Source organism: Tauraco erythrolophus, chromosome 3 (genome assembly GCF_009769465.1).
Source record: "Tauraco erythrolophus isolate bTauEry1 chromosome 3, bTauEry1.pri, whole genome shotgun sequence".
Taxonomy (NCBI): domain Eukaryota; kingdom Metazoa; phylum Chordata; class Aves; order Musophagiformes; family Musophagidae; genus Tauraco; species Tauraco erythrolophus.
The window spans coordinates 69694612-69716188 of NC_141467.1; the positions used below are offsets into that span (position 1 = coordinate 69694612).

The 21577-nt window shown below is 41.6% G+C and overlaps 2 protein-coding genes across 4 annotated transcripts; both read left to right on the forward strand.

Annotated features, from left to right (window-relative positions):
* Positions 1-1949: 1949 nt before the first annotated feature.
* Positions 1950-13017, forward strand: TMEM70 (transmembrane protein 70). Of its 2 annotated transcripts, none has more exons than XM_086608702.1 (5): positions 1950-2105; positions 2607-2718; positions 3785-4614; positions 7808-7922; positions 9181-13017. In XM_086608702.1, exons 1-3 carry the CDS (start codon positions 1950-1952, stop codon positions 4234-4236), a joined length of 720 nt encoding a protein of 239 aa, XP_086464828.1. In that variant the 3' UTR covers positions 4237-4614; positions 7808-7922; positions 9181-13017. The 2 variants fall into 2 exon arrangements, with proteins under 2 accessions (XP_086464828.1, XP_086464829.1); XM_086608703.1 differs by lacking the exon at positions 1950-2105 and adding an exon at positions 2170-2339.
* A 285-nt stretch (positions 13018-13302) lies between these two features.
* Positions 13303-20146, forward strand: LY96 (lymphocyte antigen 96). 2 transcript variants are annotated; one of them, XM_009986790.2, is made up of 5 exons: positions 13303-13527; positions 15301-15390; positions 16032-16160; positions 17124-17176; positions 19730-20146. In XM_009986790.2, exons 1-5 carry the CDS (start codon positions 13434-13436, stop codon positions 19829-19831), a joined length of 468 nt encoding a protein of 155 aa, XP_009985092.1. In that variant the 5' UTR covers positions 13303-13433; the 3' UTR covers positions 19832-20146. The 2 variants fall into 2 exon arrangements, with proteins under 2 accessions (XP_009985092.1, XP_086465529.1); XM_086609403.1 differs by lacking the exon at positions 15301-15390.
* The last annotated feature ends 1431 nt before the right edge of the window (positions 20147-21577 follow it).

A 21577-nucleotide genomic window follows, 5' to 3' on the forward strand; every position in this document is an offset into this window, starting at 1 on the left:
TCCTCACTGTATCGATATTAAGTCTTCAGGTTAAGACTACATGAAACTACCTAAATTTGTTCATCACCCATTCTAGTCCAAAAAAGCAATCTCAAATTACTTTTCTCCGATAGAACGACAGAAAAATCAAATGTTGAAATGCTGAAAGTTTCTAAAAACTACCTTAAAGCTCTCAATGTTAATGGGAAACATTAGCAAAAATTTTACTGACATAACTTAAGCACATTAAAAGGCAGATCTCAAGACACAAGGCGTGCACTACATGTGCGAAGATGGTAGACAATGTATTATAGAAAAAATAACGCTTATTCCCATTCTAAGGAACTCTTTGGTTAATAAACACTATTTCTCTCCCAATAATATTTTTTTTTATTCTTAGTAAAGCAAAGGAGGAAATTGGAGCACGTAAGGGATTATTCTGAAGTAAGTGCACAAAGTGGTTCTTATCTTACAAGTCTCTCACCCATCTGTTCATTTATGTTTTTCTGGCTTGCTTCCAATCTGAACTTTTGCAAGTGGTATTTAGCAAACCCAAGTAAACAAATAGCCTATGACTATCCAAGTCTTCCTACAGCACAAGGCTTAACTCACAATCTACAGTATTAAACATCTTTAATAAAGTTCCTGCACATAGTATTGCATGGTGTAAGACTAAATCAGCCGTGAAAGGTAACTTCTAGCATCACTGTCACTTTTTCATACATATATCTGAAGCCACCAAGAACTTACCAATACTCAGGTTCCCTTATATTAAAGCAGAATCTCCCTCTGAGGAACACATAGCACTCAAAAGGTTATTTTTCTTCCTGCATGTTAAGCGTATCACCCTTTCCATCAGCCTTGCTTTGCTTATATTCATCGACCGCCACAGCTAAGGCACTTCTCACCTTGGTATAACAACCCCTGGGGACGCATCCTAAATTCTTTCGGCCTTAGTTTTTCCTCTCTCTCTAGGGCCTGGTGTGGGAAGAGGGTGGACGTCATGTGTGGCAGACAAAGTTTACGAGCGATATTTAACTAAAACACGGTTCCGGAAAGCCCCTTCCCCGGCGGCGCCGGGATTTCAAGGGGACCGCTTCACCCTTGCACGCAGGGGAGAGAAACGCGTCCTTCGCCACCGTCCCGGCGGGGGAACGCCGGCCTGGCACCGCGCCCCTCCGTACGCACCCCGGCGGCTCCCCGCGCCGCTCCCAGCCCCTCCGCTCTGCGGCCCGGCTCCCGCCCGGAATGCGCCCCCGCCGCCGGGAGCGAGGCGAGCGCGGCGCGGCGGGCGAGGCCCGCTCCCCTCCGAGGGGCAGGCCCCGGGGGCTCTCCCTTCCCCGTTTTCCGCCCGCCTCGCCCCGCGAGCGGCAACGGCGGCAGCGGGGCCTCGTCGCCCCGAGCGGAGCCGCCACCGCCACCCCCGCGGCCACTCACCCCTCAGCGCCGCTCCCGCCGCCCCGCTCGCAGGGCCCCGCGCTGTCGGGCCGGCCGCCTCCCGAGCACCTCCGCCTGGGTCAGGGGGCACTTCCGGCCCGGCGCGAGCGCCCCCTTGCGCCCCGCCCTTGGCAGGCGCGCGGTGCGCGCATCCCGGCATGCTGTGCGGCGGGGAGCGGTGCATGCTGGGGCGCGTAGTTCCCGGGGGCGGCGGGTGCCGGCCCGCCATGTCAGGAGCGGCGCGGGGTGGGGGTGGGGGATGTTGGAACGGGGCTGCCGAGGTGGCGGCAGCCGGGATGCCCGAGCGCCTGCCTTCTCGGGCGGTTCCCAACCGTGCGGGCGTGCGCTGCGGGTCTCGCCCCTCCCCGACCGTCCCCACGAATCCCTGGAGATCCGCCTCAGACACCCGCACCGCCGGGCGGACCCTTCCTGCCCGCGGAACCAAAGCGCGGGGCTGCCGGGCGGTGGGACCGCCGCCGGGTGGCACCGCCGTGCGCTGTGGCCTGGCTGCCCGCTGCGCTACGCGGCCCGACATGCTGCTGCTGCTGCGGGCTGCCGGCTGCCGGCGCGCCGCCGCCCCGGCCGCCGCCGCCGCCGCCGCCGCCTGGCTGCGGGGCGCCGCTCACCGCGGGCTGCCGGCCGCCTGCTGCCGCCGCGGGGCTCCGCCCGTCGCTGCTGGGGCCCAGCAGGTTGTGCGGAGGGTGGCGGCGAGGGGACGCGGCCCCGCTCCCCGCGGGGGGGGCTGGCCGGAGGGAGGGCGGCAGTCCTCGGGTTCGCGGCGTTTTTCAGGCGAAAAACGGGGATCTGAGGAGGGAACCGAGGTCCCCGCAGGGCATACCTGAGGTCAGACGGAGACCTGGGCGGCGCGGGGGCTGGGAATGTCTCCCTGCAAAGCCGTGTTTAAAAAGGACGGCAAGCTTCATGTTCGTCAGTGGGTTTGCAAATATTTAATGCTAGTTTGGAACAACTAGGTGGAAAACTATTGAAACAATCGAGCAGTATCTTAGTTGAAGTTTATTCGTGATGTGCCTTGTAGTACAACCTAACTTTAATCCCTGATTTAAGATGCTGGGAATTGGTTCAGGGCAAGGAGAAACCTTGTGTGTCTGTGTGTATATATATATATATGTATACGTGAAGTGTAGATTGGTACTGATGTTGCTTGGCCATGTACTGCTTTCATCTTTCAGCTGACATCTTTCCAAGGAGTGGCTGTTCGCAGCCTGTGCACATCCTCCCCTCATGATCACCCAGAACACGGAAGATTAGTTTATAAAGGAAATTTGGCAAAGGCAGTGTTAGGTATGTGATTTTAAGTTATTAGTATTGCTTTTTTTTTTTTCAACTGCTTAATGACTTTAAAATGCAACATTATAAATGAGAATGTTCTCCTTTCCAACTCTGCTAAAACCTGGATCCTCTGTACAGCAAAACAAATGTGGTAGTGGTGCTTCGTTGCTGCTTCTACGCTTAGGTCTTCAGGGAGTTCTGTAGGTACTTGTGCCTCTCTCTAACCCCTCAGCCTGCTTCTGTTTTGCTTGCAGCCTTTGGAGTGCATTATCCAACCCAGTAGCAAACAAAGACTAGCTGGAACTGCTATTTACTATCTCTGTGCTTTCAAAGGTTACTTAAATGTTTCTGAAGTAGACAGATAATATGATGAAATACACTGCCTGTAATGAGACTTTGTTGATATTTCTTCGACCAGTTAATACTACAAAGAACTAGTGAAAAGTAATTCAGAGGATTTTTGAAATGTGTCTTAAAGGAGGAAGTATGCTTTAACATAACTGAGTATCACAGCATCTTAGACTACTTGTTCTCATGGTGGCTTAAAGACTGTGGGTGATCCACAACACTGGCTGCTGTCTTTCAAGCTGCACACAAGATTGCTGTGGAGTACTTGTTAATACTGAATAACCTAGGTTTTTCAAGTTATGTATGGTGGGAGACCAAGCAAGCTTCTCTGTAATGTACACTGAACGTCGTCAGCAGTTTTTGATGAAGAGAGAAATTCCCAGTTGTGTCTATGATGATTACCATTATGCACGTCCAGGACTGGAGTCAAGTGCCCTTTGAAATCAGTTTCCTACCTCTGAAGTGAAAACTTCATCGCAGAAATAGAGTCAGCTACCAGCTTTAATAAACCTAATATGAACGTTTAAACTGACCAGAACAGTGGCAAGAAGACGAGGTTGAACTTTGAATGGTTTCTTTGTGAGCGCAAAAGAAAAAAAAAGGGAAGTGGATTTTCTGTAACTTCAGCTGTTCAAGTAATGCCATCAATATATAATAGCAGAACATATGTAAATATAGAGATAATTTTACTTATAAGTATTAATGTTCATTTTCTTTCTGTTTTGTTTAGGTGTGAGGTTTTTCTCTTACTCCACCAGTATATTCAACCTGTTCATGATGCCCTACATCATGCTCAAAACTGGTATTGGATTTGAAAGCCTGTTTATACAAGCTGCCTTTTATGGGTTGATCGGGTTTTTTACGTTTGTAACACCGGTTACTTTGCATGTCCTTACAAAAGGCTATGTGATTCGACTCTATTATAAAGATGAAATGGACACATATACAGCCATTACATATAATGCGATCTTGACGGAAAAAGTGACTGTTTTCCATCAGAAAGATGTAAAGATTCCAGACATCACCAAGATGTTCACAACATTTTATGCTAAAACGAAATCAATGCTTGTTAATCCAACGCTTTTCCCGAACCCTCAGGATTATCACCATCTCATGGGCTATGACAAATCCTTTTTTTTTAACTTAGAGGAGGAGGAGAAGGAACCTGATGAAAGGAAATGATTTTAAGATAATGAATGTCGCTGTCATTTTTCTTGGTGCAGTGCTACATATGTGAAAGAATGTAAAATTCTATTACACTTTTGTAAGTATCGGATAGCTAGAGTTCCCCAAATGCGTTTTGGAATGTATTAAAAAAAAATCTAATTTTTTTAAACTTATAAACAATGTGAGGGTTTCTTCAGAGTTAATGACACAAAACATAGTAAAAAAAAAAAAAAAGCTTTGCTCTGTCTTATGCTTGTTTGTTCTTGGCTTTGTTTTTATTGTTAACTATCCAGGAGAACTGTAAAATGCATGGGCTGTGTGACAGTCTCCTGACCTCCGTTTCAGAAGAAACCATTCATGGAAAAAAAATCATCAGTACTCATTAGCTGTCAAGTACGTAGTTAAGCTTTTAAGCCTTAAAGATTAGCTGTACTTAATCCAAACAGATCAGGCTTTTTCCTCAATGCTGCTGGTGACATAAAGGGAGTGGAGATGGCTTTGACTTCTCTTTGTGAGACCATTGCTAGCCAGGAGTCATCTACAGAAAGCAGACAGGTATTGTTGCTAGTTGGTGTTACAGCATCCTTCTAGAGGCCTGCAGGCCTCTGGAGAAGATGGGGAGAAGGGCTGAGTCGCAATAATTTCTAGCTACTCACAGCTAGTAAGTGATTTCTTAAGCTGAAGCCCACTCCAAGGAGCCCTGTCCCAGGAGGTGGAGAATAAGAAGCCTCTCTTTTGTTGGGCGGGGTTTAGGCACCTTAGCATGAGATCTCTTTTGTGAATATACTGTTCAAAACGTGCTGTATTTGAACCCACTTAAAATACGAGCAGCTGGTGGTTAAAGTGGGCTCTGTCGTGTCCGTTCATGTAAGGTGGGGAAGCAAAAGGGAATCTCCTGTGGAGTACTGTTTAGGTCTTGTGCCTTTAAAAAACATACCTCTTGATTTTTAGCTCTGCAAAGAAAGCCCACCTTTAACTCAAGTAAAAAGAGGATTAGATCTTTTCCTGTGACTAGGCCTGTTGGTTCTGCACCCTGAGTACTCAGAAATTGGATTTAAGTGTTTTTAGCCCAAGGAGAGTTTTGTCACATAAACTGGCAGATACCTGTTTTCAAATCATGAGGAGCCTAAATGTTTTGAGGCTTAAAAATTACTGAATAAAAAAAAACCAACCCAAAACTCAAATTAATGGTTTTGTGATAGCAGTGCCTTTTTTAATAAGTAAATCTGATGCCTGCTGCAAATTAAGTCATCCTGCTACTGCAAATAAAGAAAAAATAATTATAGCTACCTTTACAGATATTTCCTAAGTTCTAGCTGAAAAAATGTACTTAAAAGACTAAATGTCTTCCAAGACTCTTATTTTAGTTTCCTGTCATAGGATGACACTATAAGTCATATTAAAACATCAGTGTTTTTAAATACTGTTTTTCTGACTGTTGAAACTACTCTCCGTGTACTTGCTGAGTAACTGAAAAGCAAATCATCCTATCTAGATATTTTTGAGGCTGTTTTTTTGTGTTGGTACAGCTATAATTTTAAAAGCCTGGTCTAGCCCTATTAAGCCAATATCACTTAATAGGTAATAATTATATATAAAAAAATTTCCGTAAATTGCGTTGAAGGCGTGAGGCCAGTAACAAGCAATTCTGATCACCTGATTGTACTACTTGTCCTCATTGATTAAAAATAATTTTTCCATTCCTTCTGTGTCTGATGCATTCACTCTCTTCTTGTGCAAGAAGATACAAGTACAGGGAGAACAGGAAATAGAGTTTGCAAGAGAAGGTAAAGGAAAGGCCCCAAAATTGTATTTATGTGCCCCTTAAGCAATATCGAAATCCTCAGCCTTTTCTTCTGACTGCAGAACATTTTCACTGTTAAATTTGAGATTTGGCCGATCAAGATTTAAGCAGTGATAGTAAGAGGTTTCCATCCCAGAGGCTAAGTTTCTCAAAAAAAGTACGGAAGTTAAATGTTATTTCTTCTCTATATTTTTCTTTTGGCGGTGAAATTCAAGTTAAGCTAGTAGGTGACTTTCAGACACATGGATGATTTAAAAAACATAATTTAAAAATCCATATTTCTACCAGGTTATAGATGATGATTCTGGCCATGATACAGTCTCAGAAAAGTATACTTCCCATGTGCAGCTTGAAAATAGTGGTAATTAAATAGCTTTCTTTTAATACTACTTTTATATTAAAGCAAGGGAAGACCCAACTTACTAGAGATGCACAATATTTTAGCTGCTTCTACGTTGTTTGCTGCTAACTTGCCAAACTCAGTTCAGGAAATAACCAAGTTGTAAATATTAAAGTCATACTACTTGTTATGATTGCCAAGTAAGTATGGCTTTGGCCCCATCGCCGTTAGCGTTTCCGCCTCTGCCTGTCCTTGTGTACAATCCCAGTATTCTCAGATTTGGCTTTTTTGCAATTTTTACTTACAGCGTGTACTTAGAATCATACATTCATTTAGGTTGGAAAAGATCTTTAAGATAGAGTCCAACAGTAAACTTAACTGCCAACTCCACCACTAAGACATCCCCCTAAGCACCACATCTGCACATTTCTTAAATGCTTGACAGCCCTTCCGGTGAAAAATTTTTCCCCATTTTTGCACCTCCTCTGGTGCAACTTGAGACCGTTTCCTCTTCTCCTATCACTTGTTACTTGGGAAAAGAGACCGGCACCCACCTCACTGCAACTTCCTTTCAGGTAGTTGTAAGAGCGATAAGGTCTCCCCTGAGCCTCCTCCAGGCTAAACAACCCCAGTTCCCTCAGCTGCTCCTTGTAAGACTTCTGCTGTAGACCTTTCACCAGCTTGGTTGCTCTTCTTTGGACACAGTCCAGCACCTCAATGTCTTTCTCATAGTGAGGGACTCAAAATCAAACACAGTATTTGCATATACTTGCACATATATGACTGGTTTAGATCCCTAGAACTTGTTAAGAGCAGTAGAGACTAGTATGCAAACAACTGTAGTTTGTTTTTCACCTTAGAAACAAAATAAAGGAATGGAAATGGAATCCAAAATGCTTCTAGATGCATTTCTGTTTTATTTTAAGTTCTGAACAGTCTGTCTTAATACAGATATTTCATAGTGCACTGAGTGCATTTCCAAGTGGGAAACTGGAAACTCGTGTCCTTCTAAGCTAGGAAACGTGCTTTCCGAAACAGGCCCTCTTGCTGCTAGCAAATTCTGCAAGAGAATTCACTGCAGTGTGTTTCAATAAACGGATTGATACCAAGTAGTTCCCAAAGCCCGATTATGTTAGCTTCACATCCTTCACAGTCCTATTAATTTTGTGAACTATTATTTTCTCCTAGTTTGGTTTTCTTCAGTTTCATGCGCTTGATGAAAACCAGTTCTAACTATGGAAGTGTTACTGCCCGCTAACGTTTTCATTCCTGTAAGCTGCTGATGTTCCTTTGGGTGTAGGTAACTTGCCTACGACATGGAAGAAACAATTAATTTATAAGGCCTAGAGAATATGCTCTTACACATGGAGATTCTGAAGGAAATACTGATGTAGAAGCCCACTCTTCTAAAATACAGGATTTACAAGCCATCTTATTTGCAGGGCTACACCTAGCATGAAGGTTACCAGCTCCTGCAGCCTTTCCAGTACCAGCCATTCACTTGTCCCTGGCAGCTGCGTCTCGCATCTTACCCTGGTACCAGTTTCACTCAATCTGGTGAGAAGAGCAGGAAGCCTCTTTTCTAGACACTTGCTTCCTATCCCTTTCCAGCCTTAAGAGCTTCCACAAAATGTCATAGACACCTGCTTATTTCCTAGGAAAACAGACAGGATGCGTGCAAATTTTTCTTTTCAGTCTTTGACTACATGCTGTTTTCTTGCCACTGTCCCTCTCCCTTTTTCTCAAGTTTTTGGCTTTGTCCGCAGTATTCTTCATTAGTTTCTGTCTGTTCTTAATTATAGAGTACAATACTTCTTGTCATTTTTTAATGTTATTTTTTCAATTAAATTATCCCACAACCCTCAGCCTTTTCTGGAAATGTAAAAAATTCTGATGAGAAAATTATCCCCTTTTGATACTTTAAAGAGAAATCTTTTAAGCTCCGAGGTACTTCACACTTAATCACACTCTCTAGAATCAAAAGGTAACTAATTTCGCTGGAGCTTGCTTTCTTACAAACCAAAGTCAGCGCACTGGCAGAGATGAAGAAAAGCTGTGTAGATTTTTGCACAGTACCGTGAGAGCCTAATTTAGGTGTTGGAAACTTTGTGAAATTCTATTCGTGCTGTAAAAATTAAAAGCACACATGTGAATTATTACAATTACTCAGTAGAACTTAATAGGTGGAAACTTGGTAAGCCGCTGTGATTTGGTTGCCCTGCAGTTCTGTGGTCATACTATGTCTTTCTTTGTGCTCCCATGCACAGCGTAGCGTGCTGCAGCCCTCCTGAGAAATGGGACAAGCGTGCTAGCTAAGAGTTGGATCCACGATAATAAGATTATCTCACACCTATACAGACCTCAGCGAGCAGCTATTTTAAGCAGGGTAGAACAGCGAACACGAGCAAGCGGCTGCAAAACATGTCCAGATGTCCCCATTTCTGGAATATCAGGGGGACAGTGTTGCTGTGGTGTGCTTTCATAGGACACAGCCCTTCCTTCACCCTTCACCCTCTGCTTTCTCTTCTCCTTGACAACTTTAATGGTTTAATATATACTTTAGACTATAACTATAAGCTTTAATCCTAAACTTGGCTTGGAAAGAATAAACCATAAATCTACTGGCAACAGACAGAGAGTTATTTCCAACATAATTGTTTCCACAGGATACCACCTGGTGTGTATTTGCCTCAATTTAATAGCCTCCAATGGCTTCATGTGTTGTATTCAAATCAAACCACTAAGCCAAAGTGCATATAACATTTAAAAAAACATATTCAGAATAATGTACATCACTTTTTCTTTCTTTCCACAGCTATTTGCTTTCTTACTTCAATGCTACCAACTCACCACTGGATACGTGCTGGTGCACTGCTCTTGGGTCAGACTCCCCTGGCACCCTCAAGTGCTGCATGTAAAGGAGCAGAATCTTCTACCTTTGGGCTTGACTTTCTACTTCCACTACAAATATTATCAAAGATAGGATGACAGGATTTGAGAATAGAGGTTTACTTGTGAATCACTACAATTTTCTACTTTTTATGTTGATTGCCGAGTGTGTTTCTGTTTTGTGAATGCATGCCTTACACCTTACGTATAGCCTCTTTATGTTGGAATGTCTTCAGCAGCAACCCCAAACTCAGGATCAGAAGTAATAAACATGTCTTCTTCCAGCTGCAAAAAGATCTGCTTCAAAAACTGTCACAAATGGTCCTGCAAGGAAAATTAAATTATTATTGCCTCTTTCTTTATTGAATGAATATGTTTAACATCTTAAAGGAGTTTTCCATTGACGTGAGGTTTTGGTACATGCCAAGAACTAGGAAACAATTTTTAATTCTGTCTAACACTTTGAAACAGAGTACTTTCCTCTGCTGTACTAGTATACTGTTATTTATTTTCCCGTGATGGAATATTATGACAATGTATATTATAAATCTTTCCTGAGGGAGATTTCAGTAACTTCTAAGTGCTTATCTGGTCAGAGTGCTCACCTGCAGACAGCAACCTAAATAAAAAGTGATTATTTTGAAAAGCAATAGCAAGAAAAAGTTAAATGCTTTTTAGATGTATTGAGAAAGAAGATAAAAATATCATAAATTAGTTTAAAGATTTCAACCATAAATCGGTGAGGAGGCTTGGAGTTAAACTTCTACTCTCAGCATCTCAGATGTAAACAAAATGAAAAGTCATAGGTATGAAGCCCCGAATTCTCTAGACTTGTACTTATTTTATGTGCTGCTAGCTGGATATGAGAGCTAGTCCCTACTAAATGAGGTTGCAAAGGATTTCAAAATAAATGAAGTAAATTGTCCCAAAACTCGAGTGAAGTAACACTGTTGTGTAGCTCCTTCCACTTCTCTTTCTCTCCTTTTCACCTTTCTTCTGGATCAGAGTATATAAGAAAAATATTATAGTAAAGAAAGAGCATATAGTAAAAGTAAAATGTATAGAAGTTTATATCTTTCCTCTCCAGTTCCCTTCATACTGACCGGAAAGGGGCAGAGCAGACTCCTCACACCCATAGCGCACTAGTTTGGGGCTTCAGAGAGCATCACAAGAGGTCAGTTCTATGAACGGCATTGATATGGGCATCAAAAGCCACAAAGATCTAAAAATGAACTTGCTGAAAAGATTTTAAAATGATTGAGGTTATTTTGATTGAAAGACAGTTTGATCAGACACAATGGTCGAGGTTGCAGACTTTACAATTGTGGTCATGAGTGATATCTTCGCCCTGATACCTGTAGCGTGTATTGCTCCTATTTTGGCATTAGCCAGCCAGATCCTCTTAAAATGGAGTCTAGTTACACCGATTTTTTAAAAATATTGAGATAATCTTGTTCAATAAAAGCACAATAAGGAACAGGAGAGGACAGAGAGGTTTCCCGAGGTCGCTGTCTGTCTAAGCCACCAGGGGGGACTCATTCCTCATCTATATCATCTCCTGCAGAAAGTATCTGAAAAAAACCACCAATTCGTGAACCAGGTCTAGAAAGTCAGAGTTCAGCAGAGAGCTTGGCTTCATCTGTTTTGAAAGAGCTTTTATATAAAATCTTGTAAATCAGCAGTCTTCTTTTCAGTCTGCCCATGGGTGCGTCAGCCACTCAACACGCTGTGCATGAAGTGCAAGTCTGGCCACACAGGGACAGACACGCTTTCAGCTGGGTCATCGTATATGTCGATAGGATACAGTCAATGCCATCTCATGCCTACTTCAACCTGACCTATGACTTTTGCTGAATCTATTGGACTGACAGAAGACTCAGCAGAGAGCCTGGCTTGGCGTCTAACTCATTAGACTTGCTCCACGCCAGTGGTCATGGCTTTGTGGTGGAAAGGAACCTTTTTTGACTGTACATGCACAAAGTAGCTCTTCTTTAGTGGCTGCTTCATCACTCCTTAGTGGCTGTCTCATTACTCCGTTTCTTTTTTCCAACTATTACAGCCTTCCCAATTTATTTCCATTTCACTACATATTTTACTTTTTTTATGCAAAATTTGGCCTTTTTGAAACAGAACTATATTATTGCTAAGATAACAAAGGGTTTGTATGTTTTATAGCATCCTATTAAACAATAGCGAAAATCTGTGTGCAATGTATCTACTCTGGAGATCTGCCAGGAAAGTTGTATAATTTTGAATTCTCATTTAAAAGCCAAATGTTAGAAGTTTCTTTCAGTCTTGAACTCTGTCAGGCTGGTGAGACTCTTCTTGTGGTCTGTAGAAGGTTGGAAATACTGAAGAGAATTCTCCAGCCGTATTAAAATTTCAAATTTTTATCTTTTTTTTTGTGAATTAATAGATGCATTAACTTGTTAGTTGGTGCTTTTAATTGAATTCTCACCTTCCTTAACTAGTCTGGGTACTCTCCCCTTCTTCTGGGCACAATCAGTCATGTTTTTGTGCATGTCGCTATACATAATCTTTTGCATTGCATGTTTAGACTTCTGAAAACCAATTTCTTAATCTTCTACTACTTTGTCTTTAAAACATGTAAAATATTACACCGATGTGCACAGAATTTGTGACAATACAAGCTTTTAGACACTGTGATGGGGAATGGGGAGAGCCAGAACAATTGATTAAGTTATATTTAAGTAATTTTTATTGTGTTTCCTGCTTAGCACAACCTCAAATATCTGTCTATTGTACATAGTGTTTCTTTTTTTGTAAAAAATACAATTTTGAATGTAAAAGGAACCTGCAGACATACATATAAATCAAGAAGGTAACTCATAAGAAAATATCATTAAGTTCTCTAAGTCATTCTTCCATAAATTCAGTAAGTATCCATATTTCATTATTTTCAGAAAAAAGTGTAATTGTGTTTTCTGCCAGTTAGATGGTGATTGTGCTCTCTCAAATGAGATATTAGAATTTTTATGATCTGTTTCTGTAGTTGGGACTAGCAATATTGCTGGGTTTGTGCAGTAAAAGCTGACCCAGTTTAGTCCAAAGTATTGATATAGCAGATACAGGCAAAATATGTTATTCTTTGTGTATTGCACTAACAGACAGAAATAAGGCGATGTATCTGATACCAAAAGTGCTGTAAGAGTTTTTGGTTTAGTGTTTCAAATCCGTCTATCAAAATCTGCAACCTGGACTGTTTTCAACAACCTAGGTTAAAATTGGACTCCTAACCTATCTCCAGTTGTGACAGATAGATTTTGCGTTCTTCTAGAAACATCTCAGTCAAAATTTGACAGCTTTTTTTATTAATTGTCTCGTGTTTGGTGGTCGCCTGGACCCATGCCCGTGCATGGCACTGGCACAACAGTCAGGGGCTGGGCTCCTTGCTCTTGGGCAAATCATGCAGTGCAGGAGGAGGTCACGGAGGGAGGCTGGGACTTGTCAGTTGTAATTTTACGGATTTTTAAGATTGCTTTCCCTAAGAGGTATAACCATGATTGATAGATACAGCTTTGAAGATGGTAGCTGACATCGTGCAGGACATCAGTGGTTCTGTCATGCCAGAAGGTTGTGTTCAGCTCCCACACTCCCCTTCATTTGGAAATACATCATCTAATGACACTCGTCTGGGTGCCAGCATGTTCTTAAAGCATGGTGAGCTTTGTAACAGGTTCATTCTGAAAACTTGTAAGAGTTATTTGCTACCATATCAATAAAAGAGTGGACTTGATTTTCATTATTTGTGGATTTTTCTCTTCTTTATTATGTACAGGAAACTCTGTGAGCCTTTAAGTTGTGCCTTAACAAATGTTATGTCTGATGAGTCAACTAAACTTGCCCTTTACGTGCTTCTGGTAATCATAATTTTACTTCTCCTCACTTCCCCATTTCACAGAGTTTTCTCTTTCATTTTTCACTCGTGGCTTGAGCTGCGTTATCTGGGCAAAATGTAACAATGAAGGCAGAAATTATTTTTCTTCACAAAATTTATTGTGAGGATAACTGATAGTGCTGCAGTAGGATTAATCAAGATTGCAGAGAATTTGACAAAATAACTGAATTCCCTCAAGACATGTGACTGAGGATGACTGTGCTGAATTTTTCTTCCTCTTTCTCCAAAACGAAGTTTTACACTGAACAAAATAAGTAACTATGTTTGGACTTTTTTTTTTCATTTTATTCACACCTGGAGTCAGTGAGTTTATTTGTAAGTCGTCAGAACTAGATATATCATATACTTTCTGTGGTAAGTAAAAAATAGCTTATTCTTTTCTTACTGGTGTTTGCACAATAATTACTGCTGTAGACTGAGGAAATGTGAACTTTCTTTCGAGTTTGTTTTGTCAGAATATAGAAAAATAAAAAGACGTTCAGATGGAGTATATTTGTTATCAATTACCGTATTATAAGAATTATGCTGCATAGATGTAAGTATTACCACAATGGTGGTTGCCGCAGCCGAAAGAAAAGTTTACTCCCAAGTAAAGCAGGCATGTTTTGATTTAGGAAATATTAGAAGATAAGGGATTTAAACTCATTTTGCAAGTACTCTATTGTATAAATAATTCACGTTGATTTAACCAATACATTAGCTTTAAGAATACGGAAAAAGAGGGGGAATGTGATATTCTGTAAGGCTGTAGGATCACTCAGGCTCCGGGACAACATGGCGAGTACCTTCTTGCCATTTCTGTGTCGTGGGCTGCTGTATCTGTGTAGTTCACTGAGTTTTTTGGTCAATTCTGCAAGAGCTTGGCACCTCCTAGATGCCCATGTTGAACAGGTTCGGTGTGCCCCTGCGGACTCAGTGGCCAGAAGGCAGGCTTTTGAAGAGATACTTTGTGAGAAAAGGCCCATGTCTTTTGAAAATCTGTGTGCATTACAAGTGTGTATCACCTGTAAAATAGCTATATAAACTGAGGCACAGGAGGAGATGTTTGTTTTGGGTGCTTTGCTTTACTTCAACGCTCATGTTAAAAATTTCGCAAGGGTAAAAGTGGCGGTACTTAAGCTTGCAAACCAAACCCTTGAGACTGCGGTGCGTTTTGTTTGCCCTTTTTCCTGTCGTAATTTCCCGTGCGTAGTTGTATCCGAGATGAGAAGCTGACAGCTGGTTACCAGCAGCCAGCCAGTTTCCCTTGGCACGCCCTTTGCTTTAATCCCCGAAACACGAGGCAGAGCCCTTCGCTGGAAATCACCCTGCCATCCCGTTTGCTAGCTGGGTTAGCACAGGGAGCACCCTTTCCCCATCCCGCCTCCTGGCCTGCGGTGAGCAGGGCGCTGTTTCTGCGTCAGCACGCTGGGGAGGGCAGAAGCCAGCTGAATTGAACAGACTGCTGTCCTAAAATTAAAATCAAAATTAAAATCCTGACTGGAAATTCTTCCGAAGGCTGTCACTGAATGAGTTTTTAAAAATTAAAAGATCAGCTAGTGGGCTCTAAATTTGATTAGACACAGGTTGTATGATGCTTTATCATGCTGCATCTGACACCATGCATTGTACAGTGTTAGGTGGGTCACTCACAAAGTAAATCTACTCAAAGGCTCAGTTACGTTATACTGGAAAATAGGCTTGTACATTAAAAATATTTTTAGCTGTTGTCAGCGAGTTTATATAGATTCCATGGTTAGCATAAGTAGGGATATTTTCAGCTGAGGATGATGCTGGCTTAATGCTAATAAAAAGTTTGTGTAACTTCAAAAGAGAAATAAAGGTACTTTTGCCTCTGAGTATTGTGTGGAAAATATCATCAACCAAATAATTGACTTTTCTTGCTGCTTAGAAATATGATATTATTTTTGCTCTCTAAGCATATAAATAATTAAAAATATAATATAAAATACATATTTAACATTTAATATGGATATCTATATTAAACAATTTTACAGCATACACCTTATATTAAATACATTTAAAAATGTAAATGTGTTTATTGTGAGTGTGTATATATGTGTATTTTTATTATTTTCTTGGAGAAGCCTGTTCATGCTACCAATACGAAATACTTTTTTCCTGTAGATTCTATAGCTCATGCTTTCATGTTTAATCTGACACCTTGCAGCATCATGAACAAATCCATCTGGAAGCTCACTCTTACCTGGATTCCAAGTGAGTCCCTCTTGATTAGACAGTTATATTCTGCAAATGCAAAAAACTAAATGCAAGTGAAAACCTGACACTTCACCCTAAATGCCAAATGACTTAGGAGATCAGTTTCCGTGATTAAAAATCGAATAGATAAACTACAGTGATGGACAGAAATGATGAAGGTTTGTGGAAATAACCGTGTTTAAGTTTTACTTGGTGCAGTTACCAGAGCTCTGCACACTAACTGGCACTGTACGTGCAAATCTGAGATGGTTTAGGTGCACGTACATTTGCCTGAAAGAAGCAGACTAGATTTGCAACACAGAAGCTCTTCTGGCCAGAAGAAGATGCGAGCTTTTTTAAGGAGAGAGAACGTCATTAAGCTATGCAAGTATGGCAGGATTTCTATTAAGAACATGCATGTTCCAGAAGCTGGAACAGATTTTGAAATTGTTCACTCAAATATGTTTTAAGACTAATGTTTTTTGTTGAAAACCAGCTTTCTGTTTTTCTGGAGGTAACAGTTTTCAAGATACGTATTTTTGTTAGTTTAAAGAATATTGTATTTCAGAGAAAACTAATTTTTATCTAAATAGCTTGTCTGCATACATGTTTTTCCTCTCCATCAGCTACTATTTTCTTTCTTGCAATGTCTTAACTAGGAAGTGACATCACCTTTTTGAAGGCCGTCTTCAACGTCTGGTACGAAGGTGCCAAAGCATTACACTGGAAGGAAGTCATCTGCCGCGGAGCCGACGACAAATACTCAGTGTGCGGAATGCTGAAAGGAGGTCGGTGTGGAAAATATAAGGCACCTTTCCTTTGCCTGGCAGGTTCTCTCCACCACAGGGCCATATCCTGCCAGCCCTTTTTCACCACTAAGCAGATTTCTGAAAATACTAATCGATCAACCCATGCAGACAAATTTTTCTCCCCACAGCCTAGACCAACTCACCTCACTTGGCAGGCAGCAGACTTCAGAGCAGGCAGGTTGTCAGTACCAGAACCCCTCTAAAATAGAGAATTTCCACATTCCATGCTTTAACATCCTTGTACTGCAGTTTCCATCTCTATAAATTAGAATTACTAATATCCCTCATCTCATTATGACACTTTCATTGTCAACATGTCTAAAATGACACGGAAAGACTACATTTGACTGGACTGCACACAGAACTTGAGAGGAGCTAGGGGCATTGCTAATATCCAGAACACAGTTTATTTACATAAGTGTCTGGGTGGGTTTTTAAAGAGATTCTCTACATCCATGTGTAATGCTTTTTTTTGTTAGAGAAGAGCCAATCTTGTTGTAGGGACCAACCAACATTAACATGACACAGACTCAGATCTGGAAGATTTCAGGCAGGATGTCAAACTAAAAGCCAAAAAGATGAGGAGGGACATCAAAATACACAATCCATGTTTTCCCTGGTTTAAAAGTGAATATCAGCTCTCTTCAGTCATAATTCAGCTGAACTACTATTGCATGTTAAATTGTTGGAGTTATCACAGTAGGATGGGTCTGTGGGAAATAATGCAGGAGCATCGTGGTTAATTTCTGTTTTCTAACATGTGGTTCAGACAAATAGAGCTCTGGGAGAAGAAACAGGTGAGGGCTTTATCACTGCAAGAGAGAATGGCATTGGCAGTGTTGATGAGAGATATGTCATATTGCTTTGAAGTTATTTAGAAAGTTTGATTAATGGCTTTATGATTAAGTAACCATTTATATTATAACTATCTCTGTTTTACAGAAACAGTTGCAGCAGCATTTGACATTAAAGGTGCAAGAACAAAGTTTCCAAAGGTACTTTTCAGTATTTTTATATCAAGAAATAACAATAGTGAAATAACATACTTACATGTATATATTTTCTAGAAAGACATGTTCACAGAAACTGTAGAAAAGAGCAAAAAGACATGTCAGAAAACTTTCTCATGCTTGAAGTGATGACTCCAGAGTGGTAACATCTCTGAAATGCTAGATGTCCTGAGGTTATTATTCCTCTATTTTTCCTCCTTTATTTTATAAAAGAAAATACCAAAAGTATTAGTTAATGTCACCTTAATCATTCCAGTTTGCTTGATAAATTATTGTGTTTCCTCTTGTCTGTTTGAGAAAATCCATTCATATTCTTTCTGCTGATTTTGTTGTTTATTTTGTGTTCTCTTCACATAGAATCATAGAATCATAGAACTATCTAGTTGGAAGAGACCCTCAAGATCATCGAGTCCAACCGTTCACCCTGCACTGTCAGGGTCCCTAAACCATGTTCCTCAACACCAAATCCACACAGTTTTTAAACACCTCCAGGGATGGGGACTCAACCACCTCCCTGGGCAGCCTGTTCCAATACTTCACAACCCTCTCTATAGAAATTTTTCCTAATATCTAACCTAAATTTCCCCTGGCGTAACTTGAGTCTCATTTCAACCCTCTCATCCTGTCATTCATAATATGTTGCTGTCGCTCCCTGAAACCCTTTTCAAAGACTTGAAGAGGGATAACAATATCAAAAAATAAAAGCAATGCGGCACCAGTCCTCAGGTTAGCCCATTCTCATCCAACACCAGCCTCATCAGCCACCTGAGTCTTCCCAAGACCCTAAAATCAGCCTTACTGTCCCTATTAATGCTCACAGATGTCACTAAGGAGCTCCTACTGGCACAAAATCTCCAGCCTCCCCTTAACTCAAAGCTTGTCAACCTCTAACAGTGTTGAAGTCCAGCCTGGCATCTTTTCTAGCCCCAGAGGTGGCAGTAGCCAGGAATATTCTCTGCCATATGCAGTCCTCCTATAGATGAGGTGCTTATGTCAGACCTGACACTTCCCAATGGGACTCTACTAAATCAGGAGCTAACCCTAATCATAGCCTTTAGAGTGAACTGGAAACTCTTACAAGCTTCCCAATCTTTTAGATTAGCCCTAAGAGCCCTTCAGCTCCCTAGTGCTCATCCCCAGTTTGCCATATCAGAAGAGGAAGGTGGCAGTTGTCAAAGAAGGTGAGGTAAAAGCTGAGTTCAGTAAGGGCCACCAAGGTATCGTTTGTCCTGATGCCTACAAAAGTCTGTCTGCACGAGGGTGTGAAGGTGGGTAACTAGACAGACAATGGCTAAACCTGGGGTGATGCTGCTTTGTGGATCAGACTGATGGATGTAGATGAGCAAAGCAATGGGTCTGGAAGGAATGCTGAGCTGATGCCATGACCAGTGTTGCTTTCGGTAGTGTGCACTGCGAGAAAGGGTGGCTGACTTGGAGCTGGGTTTACGGCTAAGGTTCAGCATCCCACTAATATCCCACTAAGCAGTATTCCACTAGTCAGGGAGCAGACGCTCCATGGAGGGAGGTGAGCTGGGTCCTGACAGTGTGATTTAAGTTGGCAGTTTGAGACCTCACACTGGGAGAAGTACTGGTTATGCTTTGATCAGGGAATAAAGAACGACTACAGCGCTCTTCTCACATGGGTCCTTCCTCTCACTCTCCTCTCTCTAGCGTACTTCATCCCAATCTTGACATCATGTCCAAACTCAGGACAAACTTTTTGCCACCAATGATAGTATGAGGTTGCTTTAGCTTTCATCAATCAGAAGTTTGATGTATTCGCATCATACATTCACCATAACTTGATGATTTTGGTAAACACCACTGAGGCTGAATAGCAGTTAAATACCCAGTATGTGATGATAACTGAAACAAAAAGATGGACTGTCCAGCACAACAAACTCTGTTACAAGACTAGTCAGAAGCTGTGTGGCGTGTAGCCTGGAGGATTTCCTTAGGACTGCCTGTGAAATACAGAGGCGGTTATTGCAACTACCTATGGTCTGCATACGGGTATCAGGGCAAGAAGGTGACAGGAAGTCAGCAGAAAATGGAAGTGTTGATAGGAGTGAGTCCTTGCTGGCTGTAAGCTATAAGGGCTAATAGGGGTTACTGCCTCACAGTTGGGACAAAAAAGCCCATTGCTGCAGAAAGCAGCCTGGTGTGTCAACTCAGTTAGTTCCTGTTTGCGGAGTCAGAAGCATTAGTCAAGAGAAGGGCTCTGGAAGGGGGATTAGGTGCCCTTGGGAGCACAGGGCTCTGGTTTGAGAGAGGACCCTGACATGGGCAAGATGGACCACAGCCTGCTGCTGTTCCTTAGTACCCCGATCATGAGAAGAAAGTCAAGCACTCTTTTTTTATGTACATATCATAGAATCATAGAATCATATATATCTGAATACACCCGTGCTAACAGTCCCTGATGGGAATCTTTTTCAGTCCTAACAGAAATCACCAGAACCGTCCCAAGCAGCTACTTGGACAAGAGTGGGCAGTGTCATGCACTAATTTTCTTTCTTTTTTTCTTGCTTATTTTAGGGCAATTATAAGATTATTTTACAAGGATTCTCTGATGATTCTGAGAATAATATAGTCATATGCTTGAATTTAACCATGATAATAAAACAAGATGATTTCTGAATGCAACAAATGTTTCAAATAATTCTGGAGTACAGAGGTCGCTTCTGCAAGCAACTGGAATCCTCGCTGCCAAATAATGAGCATACTAATTTTCCTGAGGTAGAATATACCATGTACTGTCTGGAAAGCTGCATGATGGATAGTCTTATCCATTTATAGCACTGCTATAATCAGATGCTCAGTCAATGTGCACAAAATCTCTGGGAATCAGACATCGTGATTAATCCACAGAATAACCCTGGCTGGATGTCAGGCTGAGGACTGCATTTCAGTGCTATGCCTTGAGTTACAAAAAACTTGAGCCCTTCAGACTGAGCTGAACTAGTACAAGAAGTTTTGAAGTTCAAGAATCGGAAGTTCGCCAGTAGTCAAATACAAAACCATTTGAATCTAGGAACCCTGTTGTTTTCTCTTTTTTTTTTCTTTTAACAATAAAACTCATTTGCACAATCCATTTGATAAATGTCTTTTATTCTCCTGTTATTTTCTGATTATCTTTAGATGTTTCCTAATGTTCTGCTCTGTTTGCACTGGGCTGAACCACAGGAACGATTTGCTATATGGTACTAGCTGATGTGAATAATGTCCAAAATGGAACATGTTTCCAGTTACACTGACAGGACATGGCTGAATTTAGCCATCGAGAGCTGTAACCACAACCCCATAGTGCGCTCTTTTAGCGCTTGCTCAGAGTCCAAGGGGCAGAGACTACATAAGATGTCTCGTTCAGAAGGAGGAGGAAAATATCAACCTAACAGGTTGATACTTTTCTCAGTTACCAAAAGCATGCCTAAAGCTCTTACTTTGGCTTCTGCCTCTTGGGCAGCCTGATATTCAGTACTCACCTTCCCTCTCTGCTGAGCCTCCACACCTGAGAGCTTTGATGAGATTTTGATGGAGTATAAGATTTGGCCCTTAGGAAGAGAGTCAGCATCCTCTCAGGTTTCATGGTGCTTTGGTGCCACTGTATGGTGAAAGACAGCTCACCGGTTCAGCATACAAACGTTTCCTGCCTTCAGACAGGTACCCTCTTTACAACGTCAGGATGCCGTGTCCGCTTTTTATCCTCAGCCTCCAGTCAGTGGTGAGTTCAGACACTTTTCCCTAATGAACGGGCTGGTGTTGAAGTCGCAGATTGCGCTGGCTGCCAGGTTGTGCTGTGTCTGGCAAGTTGCTTCCAAATGCCTGAAAAAGACGAAAAACTAGAAGAAACCAATCTTCTTTCAGGCTGCTAATACGAAGCATGAAAATTAGCAGAAATGAAGCTTTTAATCTCACTTTACATGTAAAGATGTTTTCCAAATTCGGTATCAGAAAACTCAACCAAAAACCACACTGTAGATATTCCATTTAGAATTTGGTTTTGGTATAGCTAAAATACCGAAAAATACAAGGCAGTAAAATATAAGAAGTAGAACTGTGTCATGACTGGAGACAAGAAGCCACACCTGCATCCAAGTAGCAATGGGAAAGCATCTGTGCTTGCGTTCAGTCCACAGATCATTCCAGGAGCGATCCGTGACAGAGTATCACAGCAGCTCCTGCTTACGTTTGAACCAAGTTACTAGAGTTACAATCAGTTTTTCTTCATCTAAAATATCAAAAAAGCAGCCAGAGAGCCTGATAATACCTACTTTTTATCTACTATTTTGCCCATTTCAGATAGTATTACTGGTCTAGGTAACACTCTTACTGTATGATGTCCCCGTGTGCCCACTTCACAGTGGCAACTACCAGGTGAAGCCT